This window comes from Triticum aestivum, chromosome 5D (assembly GCF_018294505.1).
Source record: "Triticum aestivum cultivar Chinese Spring chromosome 5D, IWGSC CS RefSeq v2.1, whole genome shotgun sequence".
Classification (NCBI taxonomy): Eukaryota; Viridiplantae; Streptophyta; class Magnoliopsida; order Poales; family Poaceae; genus Triticum; species Triticum aestivum.
Window position 1 is genome coordinate 405,979,979 of NC_057808.1, and position 27,288 is coordinate 406,007,266.

Genomic DNA, 27,288 nt, shown 5'->3' on the forward strand with positions numbered 1-27,288 from the left:
TACTTGACTAGCTCGTTAATCAAAGATGGTTATGTTTCCTAGCCATTGACATGGGTTGTCATTTGATTAACGGGGTCACATCATTAGGAGAATGATGTGATTGACTTGACCCATTCCGTTAGCTTAGCACTCGATCGTTTAGTATGTTGCTATTTCTTTCTTCATGACTTATACATGTTCCTATGACTATGAGATTATGCAACTCCCGTTTACCGGAGGAACACTTTGTGTGCTACCAAACGTCACAACGTAACTGGGTGACTATAAAGGTGCTCTACAGGTGTCTCCGAAGGTACTTGTTGGGTTGGCGTATTTCGAGATTAGGATTTGTCACTCCGATTGTCGGAGAGGTATCTCTGGGCCCTCTCGGTAATGCACTCACTTAAGCCTTGCAAGCATTGCAACTAATGAGTTAGTTGTGGGATGATGTATTACGGAACGAGTAAAGAGACTTGCCGGTAACGAATTGAACTAGGTATTGAGATACCGACGATCGAATCTCGGGCAAGTAACATACCGATGACAAAGGGAACAACGTATGTTGTTATGCGGTCTGACCGATAAAGATCTTCGTAGAATATGTGGGAACCAATATGGGCATCCAGGTTCCGCTATTGGTTATTGACCGGAGACATGTCTCGGTCATGTATACATACTCTCGAACCCGTAGGGTCCGCACACTTAACGTTTCGATGACAGTTATATTATGAGTTTATATGTTTTGATGTACCGAAGGTTGTTCGGAGTCCCGGATGTGATCACGGACATGACGAGGAGTCTCGAAATGGTCGAGACATGAAGATTGATATATTGGATGACTATATTCGGAAACCGGAATGGTTCCGGGGGTTATCGGATATATACCGGAGTACCGGGGGTTACCGGAACCCCCCGGAGGCTATTGGGCCTCATGGGCCCCATTGGTGGAAGAGGAGAGGCGGCCAAGGGGCAGCCGCGCCCCCCTCCCCCCCAAGTCTGAATTGGACAAGGAGGGGGGGTGGCGCCCCCCCTTTCCTTTCCCCCTCTCTCCTTCCCTCTCCTCTCCTAGTCCAACAAGGAAGGGAGGGAGTCCTACTCCCGGTGAGAGTAGGACTCCTCCTGGCGCGCCTCCTCCTGGCCAGCCGCACCTCCCCCTTGCTCCTTTATATACGGGGGCAGGGGGTACCCTAGACACAACAATTGATCGTTTGATCTTTTAGCCGTGTGCGGTGCCCCCCTCCACCATAGTCCACCTCGATAATACTGTAGCGGTGCTTAGGCGAAGCCCTGTGTCGGTAGAACATCATCATCGTCACCACGCCGTCGTGCTGACGAAACTCTCCCTCAACACTCGGCTAGATCGGAGTTCGAGGGACTTCATCGGGCTGAACGTGTGCTGAACTCGGAGGTGCCGTGCGTTCGGTACTTGATCGGTCGGATCGTGAAGACGTACGACTACATCAACCGCGTTGTGCTAACGCTTCCGCTTTCGGTCTACGAGGGTACGTGGACAACACTCTCCCCTCTCGTTGCTATGCATCACCATGATCTTGCGTGTGCGTAGGATTTTTTTTGAAATTACTACGTTCCCCAACAGTGGCATCCGAGCCTGGTTTTATGCGTTGATGTTATATGCACGATTAGAACACAAGTGAGTTGTGGGCGATATAAGTCATACTGCTTACCAGCATGTCATACTTTGGTTCAGCGGTATTGCTACATGAAGCGGCCCGGACCGACATTACGCGTACGCTTATGCGAGACTGGTTCTACCGACATGCTTTGCACACAGGTGGCTGGCGGGTGTCAGTTTCTCCAACTTTAGTTGAACCGAGTGTGGCTACGCCCGGTCCTTGCGAAGGTTAAAACAACACCAACTTGACAAACTATCGTTGTGATTTTGATGCGTAGGTAAGAACGGTTCTTGCTAAGCCCGTAGCAGCCGCGTAAAATTTGCTACAACAAAGTAGAGGACGTCTAACTTGTTTTTGCAGGGCATGTTGTGATGTGATATGGTCAAGACATGATGCTAAATTTTATTGTATGAGATGATCATGTTTTGTAACCGAGTTATCGGCAACTGGCAGGAGCCATATGGTTGTCGCTTTATTGTATGCAATGCAATCGCCTTGTAATGCTTTACTTTATCACTAAGCGGTAGCGATAGTCGTAGAAGCATAAGATTGGCGAGACGACAACGATGCTACGATGAAGATCAAGGTGTCGCGCCGGTGACGATGGTGATCATGACGGTGCTTCGGAGATGGAGATCACAAGCACAAGACGATGATGGCCATATCATATCACTTATATTAATTGCATGTGATGTTTATCTTTTATGCATCTTATCTTGCTTTGATTGACGATAGCATTATAAGATGATCCCTCACTAAATTATCAAAGTATAAGTGTTCTCCCTGAGTATGCACAATTGCGAAAGTTCTTCGTGCTGAGACACCACGTGATGATCGGGTGTGATAGGCTCTACGTTCAAATACAACGGGTGCAAAATAGTTGCACACGCGGAATACTCAGGTTAAGCTTGACGAGCCTAGCATATAACAGATATGGCCTCGGAACACGGAGACCGAAAGGTCGAGCGTGAATCATATAGTAGATATGATCAACATAGTGATGTTCACTGTTGAAACTACTCCATCTCACGTGATGATCGGACAAGGTTTAGTTGATAAGGATCACGTGATCACTTAGAGAATTAGAGGGATGTCTATCTAAGTGGGAGTTCTTAAGTAATATGATTAATTGAACTTAAATTTATCATGAACTTAGTACCTGATAGTATCTTGCTTGTCGATGTTGATTGTAGATAGATGGCCCGTGCTGTTGTTCCGTTGAATTTTAATGCGTTCCTTGAGAAAGCAAAGTTGAAAGATGATGGTAGCAATTACACGGACTGGGTCCGTAACTTGAGGATTATCCTCATTGCTGCACAGAAGAATTACATCCTGGAAGCACCGCTGGGTGCCAGGCCTGCTGCCGATGCAACTGACGACGTTGAGAACGTCTGGCAGAGCAAAGCTGATGACTACTCGATAGTTCAATGTGCCATGCTTTACGGCTTAGAACCGGGACTTCAACGACGTTTTGAACGTCATGGAGCATATGAGATGTTCCAGGAGTTGAAGTTAATATTTCAAGCAAATGCCCGGATTGAGAGATATGAAGTCTCCAATAAGTTCTACAACTGCAAGATGGGGGAGAATAGTTCTGTCAGTGAGCATATACTCAAGATGTCTGGGTACTGCAATCACTTGATTCAACTGGGAGTTAATCTTCCGGATGATAGCGTCATTGACAGAATTCTCCAATCACTACCACCAAGCTACAAGAGCTTCGTGATGAACTATAACATGCAAGGGATGGATAAGACGATTCCCGAGCTCTTCGCAATGCTAAAGGCCGCGGAGGTAGAAATCAAAAAGGAGCATCAAGTGTTGATGGTCAATAAGACCACCAGTTTCAAGAAAAAGGGCAAAGGGAAGAAGAAGGGGAACTTCAAGAAGAACAGCAAGCAAGTTGCTGTTCAGGAGAAGAAACCCAAGTCTGGACCTAAGCCTGAGACTGAGTGCTTCTACTGCAAGCAGACTGGTCACTGGAAACGGAACTGCCCCAAGTATTTGGCGGATAAGAAGGATGGCAAGGTGAACAAAGGTATATGTGATATACATGCTATTGATGTGTACCTTACTAATGCTCGTAGTAGCACCTGGGTATTTGATACTGGTTCTGTTGCTAATATCTGCAACTCGAAACAGGGGCTACGGATTAAGCGAAGATTGGCTAAGGACGAGGTGACGATGCGCGTGGGAAATGATTCCAAAGTCGATGTGATCGCGGTCGGCACGCTACCTCTACATCTACCTTCGGGATTAGTTTTAGACCTAAATAATTGTTATTTGGTGCCAACGTTAAGCATGAACATTATATCTGGATCTTGTTTGATGCGAGACGGTTATTCATTTAAATCAGAGAATAATGGTTGTTCTATTTATATGAGTAATATCTTTTATGGTCATGCACCCTTGTAGAGTGGTCTATTTTTGTTGAATCTCGATAGTAGTGATACACATATTCATAATATTGAAGCCAAAAGATGCAGAGTTGATAATGATAGTGCAACTTATTTGTGGCACTGCCGTTTAGGTCATATCGGTGTAAAGCGCATGAAGAAACTCCATACTGATGGACTTTAGGAACCACTTGATTATGAATCACTTGGTACTTGCGAACCGTGCCTCATGGGCAAGATGACTAAAACGCCGTTCTCCGAAACTATGGAGAGAGCAACAGATTTGTTGGAAATCATACATACAGATGTATGTGGTCCGATGAATGTTGAGGCTCATGGCGGATATCGTTATTTTCTCACCTTCACAGATGATTTAAGCAGATATGGGTATATCTACTTAATGAAACATAAGTCTGAAACATTTGAAAAGTTCAAAGAATTTCAGAGTGAAGTTGAAAATTATCGTAACAAGAAAATAAAGTTTCTACGATCTGATCGTGGAGGAGAATATTTGAGTTATGAGTTTGGTCTTCATTTGAAAAAATGCGGAATAGTTTCGCAACTCACGCCACCCGGAACACCACAGCGTAATGGTGTGTCCAAACGTCGTAATCATACTCTACTAGATATGGTGCGATCTATGATGTCTCTTACTGATTTACCGCTATCGTTTTGGGGTTATGCTTTAGAGACGGCCGCATTCACGTTAAATAGGGCACCATCAAAATCCGTTGAGACGACACCTTATGAACTGTGGTTTGGCAAGAAACCAAAGTTGTCATTTCTTAAAGTTTGGGGCTGCGATGCTTATGTGAAAAAGCTTCAACCTGATAAGCTCAAACCCAAATCGGAGAAATGTGTCTTCATAGGATACCCAAAGGAGACTGTTGGGTACACCTTCTATCACAGATCCGAAGGCAAGACTTTTGTTGCTAAATTCGAAATCTTTCTGGAGAAGGAGTTTCTCTCGAAAGAAGTGAGTGGGAGGAAAGTAGAACTTGATGAGGTAACTGTACCTGCTCCCTTATTGGAAAGTAGTTCATCGTAGAAACCGGTTTCTGCGACGCCTATACCAATTAGTGAGGAAGTTAATGATGATGATCATGGAACTTCAGATCAAGTTGTTACTGAACCTCGTAGGTCAACCAGAGTAAGATCCGCACCAGAGTGGTACGGTAATCCTGTTCTGTAGGTTATGTTACTAGACCATGACGAACCTACGAACTATGAAGAAGTGATGGTGAGCCCAGATTCCGCGAAATGGCTTGAGGCCATGAAATCTGAGATGGGATCCATGTATGAGAACAAAGTGTGGACTTTGGTTGACTTGCCCGATGATCGGCATGCAATTGAGAATAAATGGATCTTCAAGAAGAAGACTGACCCTGACGGTAATGTTACTGTCTATAAAGCTCGACTTGTTGCAAAAGGTTTTCGACAAGTTCAAGGGATTGACTACGATGAGACCTTCTCACCCGTAGCGATGCTTAAGTCTGTCCGAATCATGTTAGCAATTGCCGCATTTTATGATTATGAAATTTGGCAAATGGATGTCAAAACTGCATTCCTGAATGGATTTCTGGAAGAAGAGTTGTATATGATGCAACCGGAAGGTTTTGTCGATCCAAAGGGAGCTAACAAAGTGTGCAAGCTCCAGCGATCCATTTATGGACTGGTGCAAGCATCTCGGAGTTGGAATAAACGCTTTGATAGTGTGATCAAAGCATTTGGTTTTGTACAGACTTTTGGAGAAGCCTGTATTTACAAGAAAGTGAGTGGGAGCTCTGTAGCATTTCTAATATTATATGTGGATGACATATTGCTGATTGGAAATGATATAGAATTTCTGAATAGCATAAAGGGATACTTGAATAAGAGTTTTTCAATGAAAGACCTCGGTGAAGCTGCGTATATATTGGGTATCAAGATCTATAGAGATAGATCAAGACGCTTAATTGGACTTTCACAAAGCACATACCTTGACAAAGTTTTGAAGAAGTTCAAATGGATCAAGCAAAGAAAGGGTTCTTGCCTGTGTTACAAGGTGTGAAGTTGAGTAAGACTCAATGCCCGACCACTGCAGAAGATAGAGAGAAGATGAAAGATGTTCCCTATGCTTCAGCCATAGGCTCTATCATGTATGCAATGCTGTGTACCAGACCTGATGTGTGCCTTGCTATAAGTTTAGCAGGGAGGTACCAAAGTAATCCAGGAGTGGATCACTGGACAGCGGTCAAGAACATCCTGAAATACCTGAAAAGGACTAAGGATATGTTTCTCGTTTATGGAGGTGACAAAGAGCTCATCGTAAATGGTTACGTTGATGCAAGCTTTGACACTGATCCGGACGATTCTAAATCGCAAACCGGATACGTGTTTACATTGAACGGTGGAGCTCTCAGTTGGTGCAGTTCTAAACAAAGCGTTGTGGCGGGATCTACGTGTGAAGCGGAGTACATAGCTGCTTCGGAAGCAGCAAATGAAGGAGTCTGGATGAAGGAGTTCATATCCGATCTAGGTGTCATACCTAGTGCATCGGGTCCAATGAAAATCTTTTGTGACAATACTGGTGCAATTGCCTTGGCGAAGGAATCCAGATTTCACAAGAGAACCAAGCACATCAAGAGACGCTTCAATTCCATCCGGGATTTAGTCCAGGTGGGAGACATAGAAATTTGCAAGATACATACGGATCTGAATGTTGCAGACCCGTTGACTAAGCCTCTTCCACGAGCAAAACATGATCAGCACCAAGGCTCCATGGGTGTTAGAATCATTACTGTGTAATCTAGATTATTGACTCTAGTGCAAGTGGGAGACTGAAGGAAATATGCCCTAGAGGCAATAATAAAGTTATTATTTATTTCCTTATATCATGATAAATGTTTATTATTCATGCTAGAATTGTATTAACCGGAAACATAATACTTGTGTGAATACATAGACAAACAGAGTGTCACTAGTATGCCTCTACTTGACTAGCTCGTTGATCAAAGATGGTTATAGTTTCCTAGACCATTGACATGGGTTGTCATTTGATTAACGGGTCACATCATTAGGAGAATGATGTGATTGACTTGACCCATTCCGTTAGCTTAGCACTCGATCGTTTAGTATGTTGCTATTGCTTTCTTCATGACTTATACATGTTCCTATGACTATGAGATTATGCAACTCCCGTTTACCGGAGGAACACTTTGTGTGCTACCAAACGTCACAACGTAACTGGGTGATTATAAAGGTGCTCTACAGGTGTCTCCGAAGGTACTTGTTGGGTTGGCGTATTTCGAGATTAGGATTTGTCACTCCGATTGTCGGAGAGGTATCTCTGGGCCCTCTCGGTAATGCACATCACTTAAGCCTTGCAAGCATTGCAACTAATGAGTTAGTTGTGGGATGATGTATTACGGAACGAGTAAAGAGACTTGCCGGTAACGAATTGAACTAGGTATTGAGATACCGACGATCGAATCTCGGGCAAGTAACATACCGATGACAAAGGGAACAACGTATGTTGTTATGCGGTCTGACCGATAAAGATCTTCGTAGAATATGTGGGAGCCAATATGAGCATCCAGGTTCCGCTATTGGTTATTGACCGGAGACGTGTCTCGGTCATGTCTACATAGTTCTTGAACCCGTAGGGTCCGCACGCTTAACGTTTCGATGACAGTTATATTATGAGTTTATATGTTTTGATGTACCGAAGGTTGTTCGGAGTCCCAGATATGATCACGGACATGACGAGGAGTCTCAAAATGGTCGAGACATGAAGATTGATATATTGGATGACTATATTCGGACACCGGAATGGTTCCGGGGGTTATCGGATATATACTGGAGTACCGGGGGGTTACCGGAACCCCCCCGGAGGCTATTGGGCCTCATGGGCCCAATTGGTTGAAGAGGAGAGGTGGCCAAGGGGCAGCCGCGGGCCCCTCCCCCCCAAGTCCGAATTGGACAAGGAGGGGGGCGGCGCCCCCCTTTCCTTTCCCCCTCTCTCCTTCCCTCTCCTCTCCTAGGCCAACAAGGAAGGGAGGGAGTCCTACTCCCGGTGGGAGTAGGACTCCTCCTGGCCGGCCGCACCTCCCCCTATGCACCTTTATATACGGGGGCAGGGGGGCACCCTAGACACAACAATTGATCGTTTGATCTTTTAGCCGTGTGCGGTGCCCCCTCCACCATAGTCCACCTTGATAATACTGTAGCGGTGCTTAGGCGAAGCCCTGCGTTGGTAGAACATCATCATCGTCACCACGCCGTCGTGCTGATGAAACTCTCCCTCAACACTCGGCTGGATCGGAGTTCGAGGGACGTCATCGGGCTGAACGTGTGCTGAACTCGGAGGTGCCGTGTGTTGGGTACTTGATCGGTCGGATCGTGAAGACGTACGACTACAGCAACCGCGTTGTGCTAACGCTTCCGCTTTCGGTCTACGAGGGTACGTGGACAACACTCTCCCCTCTCGTTGCTATGCATCAACTTGATCTTGCGTGTGCGTAGGAATGTTTTTGAAATTACTACGTTCCCCAACAACATGACCTCCAGAATAGGATTATCGTACCACTCTGGTGCGGATCTTACTCTGGTTGACCTACGAGGTTCAGTAGTAACTTGATCTGAAGTTTCATGATCGATATCATTAGCTTCCTCACTAATTGGTGTAGGTGTCACAGGAACCGGTTTCTGTGATGAACTACTTTCCAATAAGGGAGCAGGTACAACTATCTCATCAAGTTCTATTTTCCTCCCACTCACTTCTTTTGAGAGAAACTCCTTCTCTAGAAAGGATCCATTCTTGGCAACGAATGTCTTGCCTTCGGATCTGTGATAGAAGGTACCCAACAGTTTCCTTTGGGTATCCTATGAAGACATATTTCTCTGATTTGGGTTCGAGCTTATCAGGCTAAAGCTTTTTCACATAAGCATCGCAGCCCCAAACTTTAAGAAAGGACAAGTTTGGTTTCTTGCCAAACCACAGTTCATAAGGCGCCGTCTCAACGGATTTAACGTGAATGCAGCCATCTCTAAAGCATAACCCCAAAACGATAGCGGTAAATCAGTAAGAGACATCATAGATCACACCATATCTAGTAAAGTACGATTACGACGTTCGGACACACCATTACGCTGTGGTGTTCCAGGTGGCGTGAGTTGCGAAACTATTCCGCATTGTTTCAAATGTAGACCAAACTCGTAACTCAAATATTCTCCTCCACGATCAGATCGTAGAAACTTTATTTTCTTGTTACGATGATTTTCCACTTCACTCTGAAATTCTTTGAACTTTTCAAATGTTTTAGACTTATGTTTCATTAAGTAGATATACCCATATCTGCTCAAATCATGTGTGAAGGTGAGAAAATAACGATACCCGCCGCGAGCCTCAACATTCATTGGACCACATACATCAGTATGTATGATCTCCAACAAATCAGTTGCTCGCTCCGTAGTTCCGGAGAACGGCGTTTTAGTCATCTTGCCCATGAGGCATGGTTCGCAAGTACCAAGTGATTCATAATCAAGTGATTCCAAAAGTCCATCAGTATGGAGTTTCTTCATGCGCTTTACACCAATATGACCCAAACGGCAGTGCCACAAATAAGTTGCACTATCATTATCAACTCTGCATCTTTTGGCTTCAACATTATGAATATGTGTATCACTACTTTCGAGATTCAACAAAAATAGACCACTCTTCAAGGGTGCATGATCATAAAAGATATTACTCATATAAATAGAACAACCATTATTCTCAGATTTAAATGAATGACCGTCTCGCATCAAACAAGATCCAGATATAATGTTCATGCTCAACGCTGGCACCAAATAACAATTATTCAGGTCTAAAACTAATCCCGAAGGTAGATGTAGAGGTAGCGTGCCGACGGCGATCACATCAACTTTGGAACCATTTCCCACACGCATCGTCACCTCGTCCTTAGCCAGTCTTCGCTTAATCCATAGTCCCTGTTTCGAGTTGCAAATATTAGCAACAGAACCAGTATCAAATACCCAGGTGCTACTGCGAGCTCTAGTAAGGTACACATCAATAACATGTATATCACATATACCTTTGTTCACCTTGCCATCCTTCTTATCCGCCAAATACTTGGGGTAGTTCCGCTTCCAGTGTCCAGTCTGCTTGCAGTAGAAGCACTCAGTCTCAGGCTTAGGTCCAGACTTGGGTTTCTTCTCTTGAGCAGCAACTTGTTTGTTGTTCTTCTTGAAGTTCCCCTTCTTCTTCCCTTTGCCCTTTTTCTTGAAACTGGTGGTCTTGTTGACCATCAACACTTGATGCTGCTGTTTGATTTCTACCTCCGCAGCCTTTAGCATTGCGAAGAGCTCGGGAATCGTCTTATCCATCCCTTGCATATTATAGTTCATCACGAAGCTCTTGAAGCTTGGTGGCAGTGATTGAAGAATTCTGTCAATCACACTATCATCCGGAAGATTAACTCCCAATTGAATCAAGTGATTGTTATACCCAGACATTTTGAGTATATGTTCACTGACAAAACTATTCTCCTCCATCTTGTAGCTATAGATCTTATTGGAGACTTCATATCTCTCAATGCGGGCATTTGCTTGAAATATTAACTTCAACTCCTGGAACATCTCATATGTTCCATGACGTTCAAAACGTCGTTGAAGTCCCGGTTCTAAGCCGTAAAGCATGGCACACTGAACTATTGAGTAGTCATCAGCTTTGCTCTGCCAGACGTTCTTAACATCGTCAGTTGCATCTGTAGCAGGCCTGGCACCCAGCGGTGCTTCCAGGACGTAATTCTTCTGTGCAGCAATGAGGATAATCCTCAAGTTACGGACCCAGTCCGTGTAATTGCTACCATCATCTTTCAACTTTGCTTTCTCAAGGAACGCATTAAAATTCAACGGAACAACAACACGGGCCATCTATCTACAATCAACATAGACAAGCAAAATACTATCAGGTACTAAGTTCATGATAAATTTAAGTTCAATTAATCATATTACTTAAGAACTCCCACTTAGATAGACATCCCTCTAATCATCTAAGTGATCACGTGATCCAAATCAACTAAAACATGTCCGATCATCACGTGAGATGGAGTAGTTTTCAATGGTGAACACCACTATGTTGATCATATCTACTATATGATTCACGCTCGACCTTTCGGTCTTAGTGTTCTGAGGCCATATCTGCATATGCTAGGCTCGTCAAGTTTAACCCGAGTATTCTGCGTGTGCAAAACTGGCTTGCACCCGTTGTAGATGAACGTAGAGCTTACCGCACCTGATCATCATGTGGTGTCTCGGCACGACGAACTTTGGCAACGGTGCATACTCAGGGGGAACACTTTTATCTTGAAATTTAGTGAGAGATCATCTTATAATGCTACCGTCAATCAAACAAAAATTAGATGCATAAAGGATAAACATCACATGCAATCAATATAAGTGATATGATATGGCCATCATCCTCTTGTGCTTGTGATCTCCATCTCCGAAGCACCGTCATGATCACCATCGTCACCGACGCGACACCTTGATCTCCATCGTGGCATTGTTGTCGTCTTTCCAACTATTGCTTCTACGACTATCGCTACCTCATAGTGATAAAGTAAAGCAATTACAGGGCGATTGCATTGCATACAATAAAGCGACAACCATATGGCTCCTGCCAGTTGCCGATAACTCGGCTACAAAACATGGTCATCTCATACAATAAAATATAGCATCATGCCTTGACCATATCACATCACAACATGCCCGGCAAAAACAAGTTAGACGTCCTCTACTTTGTTGTTGCAAGTTTTACGTGGCTGCTACGGGGTGAGCAAGAACTGTTCTTACCTACGCATCAAAACCACAACGATAGTTCGTCAAGTTAGTGCTGTTTTAACCTTCTCAAGGACCGGGCGTAGCCACACTTGGTTCAACTAAAGTTGGAAAAACTGACACCCGCCAGCCACCTGTGTGCAAAGCACGTCGGTAGAACCAGTCTCGCGTAAGCGTACACGTAATGTCGGTCCGGGCCGCTTCATCCAACAATACCGCCGAACCAAAGTATGACATGCTGGTAAGCAGTATGACTTGTATCACCCACAACTCACTTGTGTTCTACTCGTGCATAAACATCTATGCATAAAACCTAGCTCGGAAGCCACTGTTGGGAAACGTAGTAATTTCAAAATTTTCCTATGCACACACAGGATCATGGTGATGCATAGCAACTAGAGGGGAGAGTGTGTCCACGTACCCTCGTAGACCGAAAGTGGAAGCGTTAGCACAACGCGGTTGATGTAGTCGTACGTCTTCATGATCCGACCGATCCGAGTACCGAACGTACGGCACCTTCGAGTTCAGCACACGTTCAGCTCGATGACGTCCCTCGAACTCCGATCCAGCTGAGCTTTGAGGGAGAGTTCCGTCAGCACGACGGCGTGGTGACGGTGATGATGATGTTACCGACGCAGGGCTTCGCCTAAGAACTGCTACGATATTATCGAGGTGGCATATGGTGGAGGGGGGCACCGCACACGGCTAAGAGATCAAGAGATCAATTGTTGTGTCCAAGGGGTGCCCCCCTCCCCGTATATAAAGTAGTGGAGGAGGGGGAGGGGGCCGGCCACCCTAGGCGCGCCCCATGAGGAGTCCTACTCCCACCGGGAGTAGGACTCCCCCTTTCCAAGTGGGAGTAGGAGAGGAGAGGGAAGGAGAGAGAGGGGGAAAGGAAAGGGGGGCGCCGCCCCCCTCCTTGTCCAATTCGGACTGGGGGGGAAGGGGGCGCGCGGCTGCCCTTGGCCGCCCCTCCTCTTCTCCACTAGGGCCCAATAGGCCCATTAGTCTCCCCGGGGGGTTCAGGTAACCCCCCGGTACTCCGGTATGTGTCCGAAACTCCCCGAAACCATTCCGGTGTCCGAACATAGTCGTCCAATATATCAATCTTCATGTCTCGACCATTTCGAGACTCCTCGTCATGTCCGTGATCATATCTGGGACTCCGAACTACCTTCGGTACATCAAAACACAAACCTCATAATACCGATCGTCATCTAACTTTAAGCGTGCGGACCCTACGAGTTCGAGAACTATGTAGACATGACCGAGACACGTCTCCGGTCAATAACCAATAGCGGAACCTGGATGCTCATATTGGCTCCTACATATTCTACGAAGATCTTCATCGGTCAAACCGCATAACAACATACGTTGTTCCCTTTGTCATCGGTATGTTACTTGCCCGAGATTCGATCGTCGGTATCTCAATACCTAGTTCAATCTCGTTACCGGCAAGTCTCTTTACTCGTTCCGTAATACATCATCTCGCAACTAACTCATTAGTCACAATGCTTGCAAGGCTTATAGTGATGTGCATTACCGAGAGGGCCTAGAGATACCTCTCCGACAATCGGAGTGACAAATCCTAATCTCGAAATACGCCAACCCAACAAGTACCTTCGGAGACACCTGTAGAGTACCTTTATAATCACCCAGTTACGTTGTGACATTTGGTAGCACACAAAGTGTTCCTCCGGTAAACGGGAGTTGCATAATCTCATAGTCATAGGAACATGTATAAGTCATGAAGAAAGAAATAGCAACATACTAAATGATCAAGTGCTAAGCTAACGGAATGGGTCAAGTCAATCACATCATTCTCCTAATGATGATCCCGTTAATCAAATGACAACTCATATCCATGGCTAGGAAACTTAACCATCTATGATTAACGAGCTAGTCAAGTAGAGGCATACTAGTGACACTATGTTTGTCTATGTATTCACACATGTATTATGTTTCCGGTTAATACAATTCTAGGATGAATAATAAACATTTATCATGATATGAGGAAATAAATAATAACTTTATTATTGCCTCTAGGGCATATTTCCTTCAATTCGGACATCGGAAAGGTTCCGAGTGTTTCGGGTATTTTTTGGAGTACCGGAGAGTTACGGGAATTCGTATTGGGTCTTAATGGGCCATACGGGAAAGGAGAGAAAGGCCTCAAGGGTGGCCGCGCCCCTTCCCCAAGGACTGGTCTGAATTGGACTAGGGAAAGGGGGCGCCCCTTCCTTCCTTCTCCTTCTCCCTTCCCTTTTTCCTATTCCATATGGGAGGTGGAATCCTACTAGGACTAGGGTGTCCTAGTAGGACTCCACACTTTGGGCGCGCACTATGAGGGCCGGCCTCCTGCTCCCTCCATCCTTTATATACGTGGCCAGGGGGCACCCCATAGACACACAAGTTGATCATTCCCCCGTCCACCATAATCCACCTCGGTCATATCGTCGTAGTGCTTAGGCGAAGCCCTGCGCCGGTAGCTTCATCATCACCGTCATCACGCCGTCGTGCTGACGAAACTCTCCCTCGACACTCTGCTGGATCGTGAGTTTGTGGGACGTCACCGAGCCGAACGTGTGCAGATCGCGGAGGTGCCGTACTTTCGGTGCTAGGATCGGTCGATCGTGAAGACGTACGACTATATCAACCGCGTTGTCATAACGCTTTCGCTTACGGTCTATGAGGGTACGTGGACTACACTCTCCCCTCTCGTTGCTATGCATCACCATGATCTTGCGTGTGCGTAGGAAATTTTTGAAATTACTGCGTTCCCCAACAAACGGGGCAGCCTGGAGTTCAGCGAATAGGTCGGGGAAGTTGGTGTGGCACCAGTTGCCACGGACCACCTCTCTAAAGCAGCTCCACACAAACTGAGCAGACACACAGGAGAAGAAGATGTGATTCGAGTCTTCGGGGACATCGCAGAGCGGGCAAAGGCCAGTCCCAAGGCCATTCCGCTTGAGGACCTCCACCCCTGACGGGGTCTGTCCACGAATCCATTGCCACATGAAGATCCGGATCTTCAGGGGCAGGCGGATAGACCAGATCGCCGTGAAGGGGGGAGGGGCATTGGAAGGCCGTGCCACCCCGCCCTTCCATCAACCGCCGTGCTCCCGCTGCCCCAGGCCATCCCTCTAGCCCCAACCATGCCCAGTTTTTTTTCCGATAAATCTGCACCCCCCATCTAAGATAGATAATGGGGCCGCTTGCCTCCCTAAGATAGACCTAGAGGTCTTCTCCGACGAGCTCCTTCCTTCCTTTCCCCTGGCTGTTCCTTCCTTCACGCGAAAATCGACTGACCGAAATCCTAAATTAAGGACTTACGCATAGCTATTGTGTTATTGTTAAGCACTCCAATTACGGAAGCTATATACTGATCGATCAATACTCCATGTCACTACATGCTAATGGCAAGAATCATTTCCCTCACGGCGGCGATCAGATTTCTGTTTCATAGTATGTGTTTCGATTGTTGGGTTTCCCTTTCTCACTTCGTGTTGTATTTTCGTTATGCTTGGTAATGAAAAGAGGATTAGCTCGGATTAAAAATTCTGTTATCACAAAACTATTACTTCCTCCAGCCCATACTAGTGACGCTCATTCGGTTGAGCGTCGGAGTATCATTCAAGTGTAGCAAATAAAGGGAAACTCTATCTCTCAGACGTCTGATGTTTTCCATTCGTCAGACTTGCCCTGTACCATCGATTTTGTTTTCAATCACACGGCCAATAATCTCTCTGTCTCTCTCCATCCCATGCACCCATTAATTATGGACAGGGCTGCCCACCAACCCTTTAATCACGCACAGACTGAAACAATTCAGAATTCATTTGCATGTGCCACCACTATCATCACGCCGGGCGACCTCTTTGGTAGCATGGTCGGTGATCCCTCCGCCCCCATCTCCACCTCGGCCCCTGGATCTTCCAATCGATTCAGTGAACTGTGATGGTTCACATTGCTAGGCACCTCCATGGCAGTTGGTTGTAGCATCTCGCATCCCCTGGCTTGGTCTTCTCGGCAGTAGGGGCATCAAGCGCGACCACGCGAGCGACTCGGCCAAGCAGCGTCGAGCCTCCTGATTTTTTTCAAGATTTGGATCTTTCTCAACCTTGGCGTGTATTTCTAGACTGTATTTTATTCAAATTCATCAATGATGTATCATGTTTTTGCCCCGTTCGTGTAACTTTGCAAAGCCACCGGTATGTTTGGTAGATTCTTTTTTTTAGATCAGAAATGTATGCACAACGTCAACTACTCACGTCTATGCGCCATGTAAAGGCTTGATGCTAAATATGCAATGCTTCATTTTTTTCTTTATCTATTATTTTGAAATAATTTCATGGGATGCTTTCATCCTCATCTATAGATGTTTTTTTATACAACTTCAACTACTCAAGATGTGTGTAGGTTGTACGCTCCACAACAACTCAGTCAGATGATATGCTTACCATCCTAATTATTGTATGTTTCTTCCCTTTTTCATAAACGTGAATATACATTGCATGCTTCCAGGAATAATAACAATTGCTTCAACATTAACCCTCTTGTACCCCGCAAAAAAAACATTAACCCTCTTGTGCTTCATTGTATGTTACATACATAGTGGAGGAAGGATGGTTTTGTATTGTCCTATTTTCACTCCTGGGTCATTTCTATTATTTGAAGCATTCTTGGATCTCCCCCATTGGTTTTGTATTTGTTGAACAAATTTTGCTACATATGTTGCATGATTATGTGCCCAGATTACAAGAAGCAGACAAAAGGTAGTAAGAGCTTAACTCCCGCCTGGTTGCACTAATTTCGGCTTCAACCATTGCCACTGTGTGTTTATTTTGTTGTACATAAATTCTGCTCCAACCAGTGTGCTTCAATCAATATTAGTGTGTGCTTCAACCACGACCAGTATTCTTCTTTGACAAAGTTATGGCACATACATTTTTCTTCTTCCGCTGCAACCTTTTCATTTGAACAACTATTGATGTATGCTTCATTGTTTTTCATTGATGATTCCATGAAACATCACAGTTGATTTAGGGTTTCATATATGCTTCCATGGTACTAAACTTTTGCTTCAACCATTGCCCGTGTATGCTTCTTTTATTGTGAGGACATTTTGGTTCAACCAATTGTATTGTGTCCTTCAACCATGGCTAGTGTTGCTTCTTTTACTGATATATATTTCTTTAGCAAAATTGTAGGAAATACCCCTTCTATTTTTTACTGATATTGTTGTATAGCTATTTTGCTTCTTGTAGTTTTTTTGGCTTTTCAACCACTACTAATGTGAGCTTCATTGTTTGTCACTGATGTTTCTGTTGTACAGACATTTTGTTTCACCCAGTTCAGTCGCGCTTCTTCATTTCGAGCACAATGGTCACAATGTTGAGTGTGATGCAGACACTAGGCACTGTTGTATGTGGTGGTTGCCTTGTTGAAAACGAAGAACTCGCATCGTGCATGGAGCTCCCCCATGATCGGCTAGTTCAACGCGAAATTATTGTTGTTTTGTAAAAGTAAAGGTGTATATTGTTCTTATCAAATAAATATTTGTCCGTGTCTATTCTACGCGAAATTATTGCTGTTTTGCCTCTGCACAATCTATTCTACGAAATGTAAATGCTTCCATCAAATGCGAGTATTGCTTTTGCTACACAAAAATGAATTTTCAAAGCAGAAGCTACCATAGCATAGAAATAATGCTTCGGTTAACACAGAAAATGTTTCTATCAATACAATGGAAATATATGTTCCAACTGCACCATAAAAGGATGCTTCTATTGATAAAGAATAGCTGTAAAAGGGTCCGACTATGTCACATCTAGATGTGAGATAATATCTCACATCTAACTACTATGACATCATCCCATATCATCATACTAGCCCACCAGGTTGTTCTATTATTTGTTTATTTCTTTTCCTTTGGTTTTTTTAGTGCATCAAACTAGCCCACCAGGTTGTTCTATTATTTGTTTGTTTCTTTTCCTTCGTTTTTTTAGTGCGGCCCAAAAAAGACACGACGAGCCCACGAGGTCGTTCTATTATTTGTTCGTGTTTTTATCTTTGTTTTGACGCGACAAAAAATAGACACCCACAATGCTCTACTGAGGAATCGAACTAGGATCTCATACTCACGAGCGCTGACTCCTACCAGTACGACACATTTATTGTGTTGCTATTTAATAAGCAGGAAACCTTTAATAACAAAGTAGTGCGTCTCAGATTAGCAGACAATTTTTGAAAAAAAATGACAACTTTTTAGCAAATTGTGGACAATTTTGAAATGAAGGATATTTATGAAAACACAAATAATTTTAAAAATTTCGAATAGTTTTTGTGACTAGGGCCCATCTAAGATGATGCCACCCCTAGTCCACTACGTGTAAAGCTTTAGAGTTACTTAGATATGATTAGCATTAGTGAATAAATTTGAAAAAGGGAAAATTGTTCAAATGTTTGAGTATTTTTTTCTAAACAGAAACATTTTTTAAACCTGTGAGGATTTTTTGAAAACGTGATCTTAATTTGCTATTTTTTTACTTTTTTGAAAAACCCAAACACTTTTTGAACAAAAAAGATTTTTTTTCAAATTCCAAACACTTTCTGAAAAAAACCGAAGAAAATGAAAAATAAAAAACAATATTTTCAAAACAAAAAAAAAGTAAAAAAGAAAGGAAAGCTAGTGAAGAAAAAAGAAAAAGGAATAAACAAGGAAAAGCCAGGAAGAAAAACAAAACAAACAAAACGGATCCTAGCTACTTGGGCCGACCCATCTGCAATTTGCTCGCTTCTCGCCCTGTGCGAAACATCGTCATTTTGCTGCAGTGAGTGGTGTATATGAGATTTGAGGTGTGGACTTTCAACCGAGACGTCAACAACATATATGGGCCGACTTGTAAGTTGATGGTCTTGCAACGAGGTTGGGAAGATGTAAATGCCAAGTTGCGAGTCAAGGGGTGGGCTTGCTACCGAGAAGACAATAACACCTATGAACCTAGTTGCGAGTCGAGGGATGGACTTGCAAGTGAGACAACACTTACTACATGCGCAATTGCTAGTCGAGGGTGGACATGCAACTGCGAAGACAAGAACACCTATGGGCCCGGTTGCGAGTCGAGGGGTGGACTAGTGAGTGAGACAACACTAACTACGTGCCCAGTTGCGAGTCGAGGATGGACTTGCAATTAGGACAAGAAAAGATCAGCCCCCGGTTGCGAGTTGAGGCTGGACTTGCAACTGGGACAAAAAAGGTCGGGGCCGCAGTTGCAAGTCGAGGGTAGGATTGCAACTGGGACAAAAAAGGCCAGACCCCAGTTGTGAGTCGAGAGTGGTCATGCATTTGGTACAAAAAAGTTGGGTCCCTTTTGTGAGTTGAGGATGGACTTGCAACTAGGACAAAAAGAAGGTCGGACCCTAGTTGCAAGTCGAGGGTGGGGTTGCGATTGGAAAAAAAGGTTGGGCCCCAGTTACGAGTCGAGGGTGGACTTGCAACTCTGACAAAAAGAAATGTTGGGTCGGAGTTGCGAGTCGAGAGTGGACTTGCAACTAAGACAAAAAAATAGGTCTGGCCCAGTTGCGAGTCAAGGGTGGACTTGCAACTGGGACAAAAAAATAGGTCTGGCCCAGTTGCGAGTCAAGGGTGGACTTGCAACTGGAACAAAAAAGGTTAATCCCCAGTTGTGAGTCGAGGGTTGACTTGCAACTCACAAAAAAAATGTTGGGTCCGAATTGCGAGTCGAGGGTGTACTTGCAACTGACACAAAACAAAGGTTCGACACCAGTTGCGAGTCAAGGGTGGACTTGCAACTGGGACAAACAAGATTAGGCCCAATTGCAAGTCGATGATAGACTTGCAACTCGGACAAAAAAGGTTGACCCCCAGTTCCAGCTCTGCTTCTGAAAAAAGATAACGCAACAAAATGGCGCATTTACTAAGATTCAGACTTCCAACCTATCACTCCCAGGCAAGTAGTTATAGCCACTAGAGCGAACGACTGTTCATGCCAAAGTGGTAAACGCGTATACTTAATAACTCAATGCGGTGTCAGATCTGAAAACCTTTTTTGACAATTTATTGAAAAACTGTGAATAATTTGAAATGCAGGATATATTGTGTAAACGCACAGAAATTTTGGAACTCCAAACATTTTTTTGAAAAGTGCAAACAAATATTTGTAATTCTAAACATTTTTTAAAGACACATACTTTTTTTTAAACATGAACAATTTTTGACACCCTGGTACTTTTAAAAAATACGAACATTTTGAAATTTCTGACCATTTATGAAAACATGAACACTTTACAAAAACACAATTTGTTTAATAAATGAGAACATTTGGTTTTAAATTCCTGAACATTTTCCGAAAACCGGATTTTTTTATGAAAACATGAACATTTTTTGCAATTTCTAAAAAGGAACGTGTTTTGACTTTCAAGACATTTCTTATATACAAACTGAACTTTTTTAGCTTAGGATGAACTATTTTTAGTATACGATGAATATTTACTTTAACAAACTAAACTTTTTTGGTGTATGGTGAAGTTTTTAGCTTTTTAGTGTATATTTGTATGCGCTGAACGTGGTGCATGCTTTTTATATCTTGGCCTTGGATATATGCATCTACTACCACGATACCTTAACATGCATGCACATGTAAAGCTCATCTAAGGATACATGCACCCTCAACTTGCAACTGCGACAATAAAAAGTTCGATCACCAGTTGCAAGTCGATGGTGGATTTGCAACTGGGACAAAAAAAGGTCGGACACCAGTTGCGAATCAAGGGTAGACCTGCAATTGTTACTAAAAAACTCGGGTCTCCAAGTTCCGAGTTGAGGGTGAACTTGCAGCTCAGACAAAAAAATACAATTGTGTAGGGGTACTGGGTTGGGGACGAGTTGTGTGACGAGGGTGAACATGCAACTATGTCGGAAATGAGTTGCATGTTTGGCTTGGACATGCAACTAGGTCAGGTGGGTTTACATGTTGGGGTTGGACATGGAACTAGGGGTCAGGGCAAGTTGCATGTTGAAAACAAAGCACAAGCCTAGTTGCAAGTCAAAAAGGGTGGGCTTGCAACAAGGAGAACTACGAGGTGAGTTGCGAGTTGAGGATGAACTTACAACCGCGACAACTACAAACTATGGGAACAGTTGCAAGTCAAGTGTCGACTTGCAACTGGGATAAAACAAACTACGGTCCCAGTTGCGAGTTAAGGGTGCGCTTGCAATAGGGATAACACAAACTACGAGCCTAGTTGCGAGTCGAGGGTGAACTTGTAACTGAGACAAGTATATAAAACTATGATGCGAGTTGCGAGTTGAGGGTGGACTTGCAATTGAGATGAAAAACAAAACATATCCAAGTTGCGAATCGAGGGTGGACTTGCAACCGGGAAAACAAAAAACTATGGGCCCAGTTTCAAGTTGAGGGTGGACTTGCAACTTGGCAACAAAAAGCTATGATCCCAGTTGCGAGTCGAGGATGGACTTGTAATTAAGACAACTACGAAACAATGACCCAGTTGTGAGTCAAGGGTCGACTTGCAACTGGAATGAAACACTACGGTCCCAGTTGCGAGTCAGGGGTGGACTTGGAACTGAGATGAAAAACAAAACACATGCCTAGTAGTGAGTCGAGGGTGGGCTTGCAAGTGGGAGAACGACTACCAGCACAATTTCAAGTCGAAGGTGGACTTGCAATTGGGACAACTACGAAACTATGAGCCCAGTTGCGAGTCAAGGGTAGACTTGCAACTAGGATGAAACAAACTAGAGTTCCAGTTGCGAGTCAATGTTGGAGTTGCAACTGGGATGAAAGACAAAACACGTGCCCAGTTGTGAGTCAAGGGTGAGCCTGCAATTGAGATAAAACAAATTAGGGGTGGACTTGTGAGTTGAAGGTGGACTTATAACTTAGAGAACTATTTAAAACTATGATATGAGTTGCGAGTTGAGGGTGGACATGCAATTTAGATAAAAAAACAAACTGCGTCCTAGTTGCGAGTCGAGGGTGGACTTGCAAATGGGACAACAACAAACTATCGGGCCAGTTGCGAGTCGAGGATGGACTCGCATTTGGGGCAACAACAAACTATGATTCCAATTGCGAGTCGAGGATAGACTTGCAATTAAGACAACTACAAAACAACGAGCCCAGTTGCGAGTCAAGGATCGACTTGCAACTAGGATGAAACAAACTACGGGCCCAATTGTGGGTCAAGGGTAGACCTGCAACCGGGATGAAAAACTAAACACATGCCAAGTTACGAGTCAAGGATGAACATGCAACTAGGTTGAAACAAACTATGGGTCTAGTTGTGAGTCGATGGTATACTTGCAACTGGGACAACTACACAAAATTATGATACGAGTTGCGAGTCGAGGGTGGACTTGCAACTGAGATAACTACACAAAACTACGATACTAGTTGTGAGTCGCGAGGGTGAACTTGCAACTAACACAACTACGAAACTACGAGCCTAGTTGCGAGTTTAGGGTGGACTTGTGATTGGGATGAAAAACAAACCGCATGCCTAGTTGTGAGTCAAGGATGGGTTTGCAACCGAAATGAAACAAATTACGGGCCTAAATGCGAGTCAAGAGTGAATTTGTAACTGGGACAACTACACAAAACTAAAAAGAAAAGAGGAAACTAAAAAAAGCAAAATAAAAAAACTGAACCATAGCTCAACGGAAAGAGACTGAGAGCAACGATTCATGTTACTCTATACAAAAATTGAACCCGCATGCACCACATAGAGTGAGAAAAGTTGCTGCCCCCGCAAACTGAAAATTGACACAACCCCGACAACAAATGCGAGTCGCGAAACGCCTCCAACGCGCGACATCACATAACCGGCGAACAATGGATGGAAGCCGTGAAACGGGTCGACAACATGACGAAGATCAAAGCACTGCATGAAAATTTCAGCAACAAAAGATTGTACATTTGAAAGTTTAGATGGACGGCAATGCTAATCTCGTCCCAATGAGTCACAACCTATGGAGGATCGTATACTCACACTTACGCAAACATGGAAGACAATGAGAAAAACGACCACCAATACGACATGAAAACCGGCCTGGCAACGCAAACACAAGCACGACCCAAGGTACATGCATGTGAACAAAACATTTTTGCACGAAACATACATGTTTGATCAAGTGGTGAACAACTTAGTTGTAAAATCATCTAGATGCGAATTAGCAAATCCGAAAGAAAAAATATATGAAAATAATGATATTTAAAACAAAAGTAAAAAACAAAAACAAACAAAAAATACGTGTGACATTTTCATTTTTTTCTTCAATTTTCACCTCTTGTGGTAAGATAACAAATAAGGGAAAAATTAAAATAGAAAAAATACAACTAATAGTGTGCTGCAGGGTGTGTTTGCACGAATTACAACCCATGCATGCAGCTACACATACGTGCAAAATCGGTCACATCCCCAAAACGATGTGAAAAAAAATAGACGTTTAATGAAGTCCCATGGGCCTATACGTGAAACAAGCTAGTACAGATGCAGTCCACGCAAGAACAACAACGAGAAAAAAACCGCACTGTGCTGAGAGAAGAGAACAAATCTTAAAAGGGCTTTCATCCTATGATGATAGAGTTAGATATGATGTAACTATTTCACATCTACCAAAAGACAACAACAAGCGACATAGCCTGCCTCTTCCACTTCTACAATGCAAACCAGATAAAAAGTGGCCACAAGAGCGCAAGCAAAAATAAAAGTCCAACAAAAAAAAACAGACATGCAGCACGAACGGGTCAACAAAAAGTGGACAGAACAGAACAAGAGACACCGAAATACATAAGCCGATGATGCGAGATCAAGAATTTGCATGAAAATTACACCAATATGATCTCAACAGAAAACAACTTAGCAAGAAGCCCTTAACAAAAGCCTTGATTATTCTCTCTTATTAGTACAACGGTCATGCAACCAACAAAGAAAAAAAAAAGCCCAAAGAGTCACATCACATGCAGCAGACATGGGCTATCTTCTCAAAAGAAAAAGAAAAAGCAGACATGGGGATAGCGCGCAGCGACAAGAGATCAAGACGTTTACACAATTTTTTCAGCAATTAGATCATGTGGTGGAGAGCTTAGATGTGAGATACTATTTCACATCTAGATGTGAAATAGCAAATCTGTAAAGAATAATGCTTCCATGCCACTTAGTATGTTGGGCAGCACAAAAATGCATCCACAATAATAATTATTTTCTTACATTTATTCTGCAAAAATATATTTTCTTTAATTTGTTTGTTGGAAGAAAATCACAACTTACAAGAAAAATTGGATAATAAAAGAATATTTGCCATGATTTCCGGAATGCAATTTTTATCTAACGTACGGCCAAGTGTACCAGTCTACCAAGCTGATACTCACGTTCAAAGTTAGGAAGCAATCAATTAGGAAGCAAAGGGATTTGTTTCCTAATTAAAGCTAGCGGACATGTTCAGCGGAAGCAATTACATGAGCAATCAATTAACGACCCAAACCAACAAATCATGTGTGGGCCATACTAGTATATCTGATGGCTACTATGCTTCTAATCCAACGGTGTTTCAGTAGTCTGATGAAAGGCAAGGGATCAGTAGTCTGATCCCTAGTGCTGCCCGTAAATAAAGAGTACAAAGCACTAACACAACCTAAAAGGTAAACGAAACTGCCCCACACACAATAATTGTGCCTAATATTTGCACGATGAGTAAACCCAGCGGCCGGTGCCCTTTTCAATCATACGCATGCCCGGCTGGATTTAATCATCATGTGTGAATCGAGTGAACCTTGTCGTGCGCCATAGCATGACTCAAAGATAAAAGGATTACACGACCCCAACTCAAAGCCGCTGCACCGACAGAGAACACGCCGTGGATCTTATGTGGCGCTAAAATTTCATGATAGATCAAATCCCGATTACGACTGAAGAGGGACGTTGATGTTCCAAACATTGGGTCACGCTTTACTAGTTTTATTATTGGACCATTATCCATATCGCTGAAGATAGCCTGAGCTATCCTCACTTATAGACTTTGAAGTTTGCTTTCCTATGTGAAATATTAAGTCTATTCTAGACAACGTGAAAAATCTGTTCAATTCATGATTGGAAGAAGAAATGACAACGCGAGTTCAATCTTTTCAGTTTATCTTTATTGCTAAATACCAACACGATCCAGCCATGAAGCAGAAATAAACAAATGTATGTATCCAAAAACGCCGAACATGAAGCAAAAATCAACAAATGTATGTACCCGAAAAACGCTATCTGACGTTAACACCTAGTGTGACGACGAGGAACCAAAACCTTCTAAGGAACGGCGTACGATGTAGCGTCTAGACGTACTACGCCACAACGAGTGCGCACCACACCGGTGATCAGTTGGCAGCACCGTCCTTGGGCAGCGTACACATCCACGCCGGCGGCAACATCCCTGTCTGCTCGTGCACTGTCGACACAAGCGGCGGGAGCATCTTGTACACCCCGGCCACCTGCTGCAGCGCGCTGCCGGCAGCAGCCTCTCCGCCTGCTTCACCACCGTTACTCCAGATGCTGATCTTGGGCTGCATGCCGTTGACTGCTCCGGCGTTGATGCGAGCCATCTCCGTGTACATGCCGGAGTCGATCATGAGGTAGTCTCTGAGAGCGTGGTAGTTGCCGCCGAGCGCCTGGAGCATGGACGCCACGTACTCTGTCTTGGCCTTGCCCACCAGAGCCACCGACTCCGCCTCCTTCTGCTTGGCGTAGAGCTTGGCGTCCTCGGCCATCTTCTGCTCGAAGAACTTGGCGTCGGCCTGCGCCTTGCGCGCCTCCGCCGTCCTCATCTGCTCGAACAGGGCCGCCTCAGCTGCCTTCTGCCTGCTGTACAACAGCGCGTTTGAGTCTTGAACCTACAATACAAGCATGCATGAGAACATAGTACTATATGAGATCGGTCATCTATGAGAATATTTGAGCACATGTATGGTATGGAAGTATGGAACTATGGATAATACCTGGGTGTCGTACTGCACGGTGGCCTTGCTGAGCTGTTCGGCCTTGAGCTTCTCAGTCTGGCGCATGGCGTTCTTAATCTCGACCTCCATCTGGAGCTCGGCCTCGCGGATGGCCACGGCCTTGGCCGCCTCAACCTCGGCCACCTTGGCCTGCTTGTCCCACCCGGCCTTCTTCATGGCCAGCTCGGCCTTGGCCGCGGCGATGTCCGCCTCCCTTGCGTTCTCGAACACCTGCACCTCGGCCTTCACCTTGGCCTCCTCCTTGAGCCCCTGTCCCATCTGCCGCACCGACAGCACCTTGGTCTCGGCGTCCACCTTGGCGGCGTTCTGCCGGGTCAGCCCCTCCCTCTCCTTGGCGCCCACCTCGCCCTTCATACGGGCCTCCGCCACGTCCACCTTGGCCTGGTTCGCGGCGTCCTGCTGCGTCTTCTGGCCGAGGTAGGAGAAGTACTCGTGCCCCGGCACGTCCACCAGCTGCTTCACGTTGGCGTTGTAGATGAAGAGCCCGAACTGCTTGAGCTCCAGCTGTACCCTGTCGAACACCTTCTCCTTGAAGGTCTTGGTCCCCTTGAAGATCTCCTCCATGGTGAGCTCGGCGGCGAGCACGCGGGTCTCGCCCTCGATGACCCCCTTGACGAGGTCATGGACGTGGCTGGTGTTGTGATGCAGCGGGGCGATGAGCTTGGCGTAGAGCAGGAGCTGCGCCTGGAGCTCCTCCTTGTCCGCCGCCTCGTCGCCGATGGCGCTGATCTTGGGGCCGATGGTGAAGACGGCGGGGAGGATGAAGGGCAGCTTCTCGGCGCTCATGGCGTGTACCTCGAACTCGTAGTTGACGGGCGAGATGCAGAACTTCTTGCATTGCTGCCCGACGAACACCCACGCTTTCTTCGCGAGCTTGACGTCGTCGATGCCCCAGCCGGTGATGGCCAGGTACTCCGACGCGTCGGCGACATGAAAACTCGCCATGTTCTATCTCCTCGGCCGGCGGATCTGTAGCGAGCTAGTCAATCGATTCTGTCTCCTCGATCGGCGGATCTCTAGCGAGCTAGCTAGTCAATCGATCGACCTATGACGAGAGAGAACAACCTTCCAAAAAGAGACAATCTGTGGCCCGTATATATATAACCGGGACGGGAACGGGAAGGCTGTTGCCTTGTCGTGCTGGTTATAGAGTCCGCTCTACAGCGAACCTGGAAACCAGGAACCGAACGACTGGGACATCGTGTTTTCGTGTAAACCAGGGACTATACCAGACTCCATTAAGATTTGAACCATGTTCGCTCAGTAGCAGGCCGAAGCCCCCATATTGGTGCGATTGTTAAAAGGGTTTCGCCTTGGACTTCGCCATCTAAGTTTTTTTTCTTCTTTCCCTATCAGAATTTTAAATTTTGATCGACTAGCTTATTTTTCCGAAAGATTTTTTTTTTCGTTTTC

General features: G+C 44.7%; 1 protein-coding gene across 1 annotated transcript; it reads right to left on the minus strand.

The window, feature by feature from the left end:
• Positions 1–24,989: 24,989 nt before the first annotated feature.
• Positions 24,990–26,963, minus strand: LOC123125156 (flotillin-like protein 2). The gene is made up of 2 exons (XM_044545685.1): positions 25,855–26,963; positions 24,990–25,749 (listed from the first exon to the last, which is right to left on the minus strand). Exons 1-2 carry the CDS (start codon positions 26,818–26,820, stop codon positions 25,237–25,239), a joined length of 1,479 nt encoding a protein of 492 aa, XP_044401620.1. The 5' UTR covers positions 26,821–26,963; the 3' UTR covers positions 24,990–25,236.
• Positions 26,964–27,288: the final 325 nt, after the last annotated feature.

Coding starts and splice junctions, on each gene's coding strand:
- LOC123125156 (XM_044545685.1), bottom strand. CDS start 26,820: ATGGCGAGTTTTCATGTCGCCGACGCGTCGGAGTACCTGGCCATCACC. Junction 25,750..25,854: donor CCGTGCAGTACGACACCCAG/GTATTATCCATA, acceptor CTTGTATTGTAG/GTTCAAGACTCAAACGCGCT.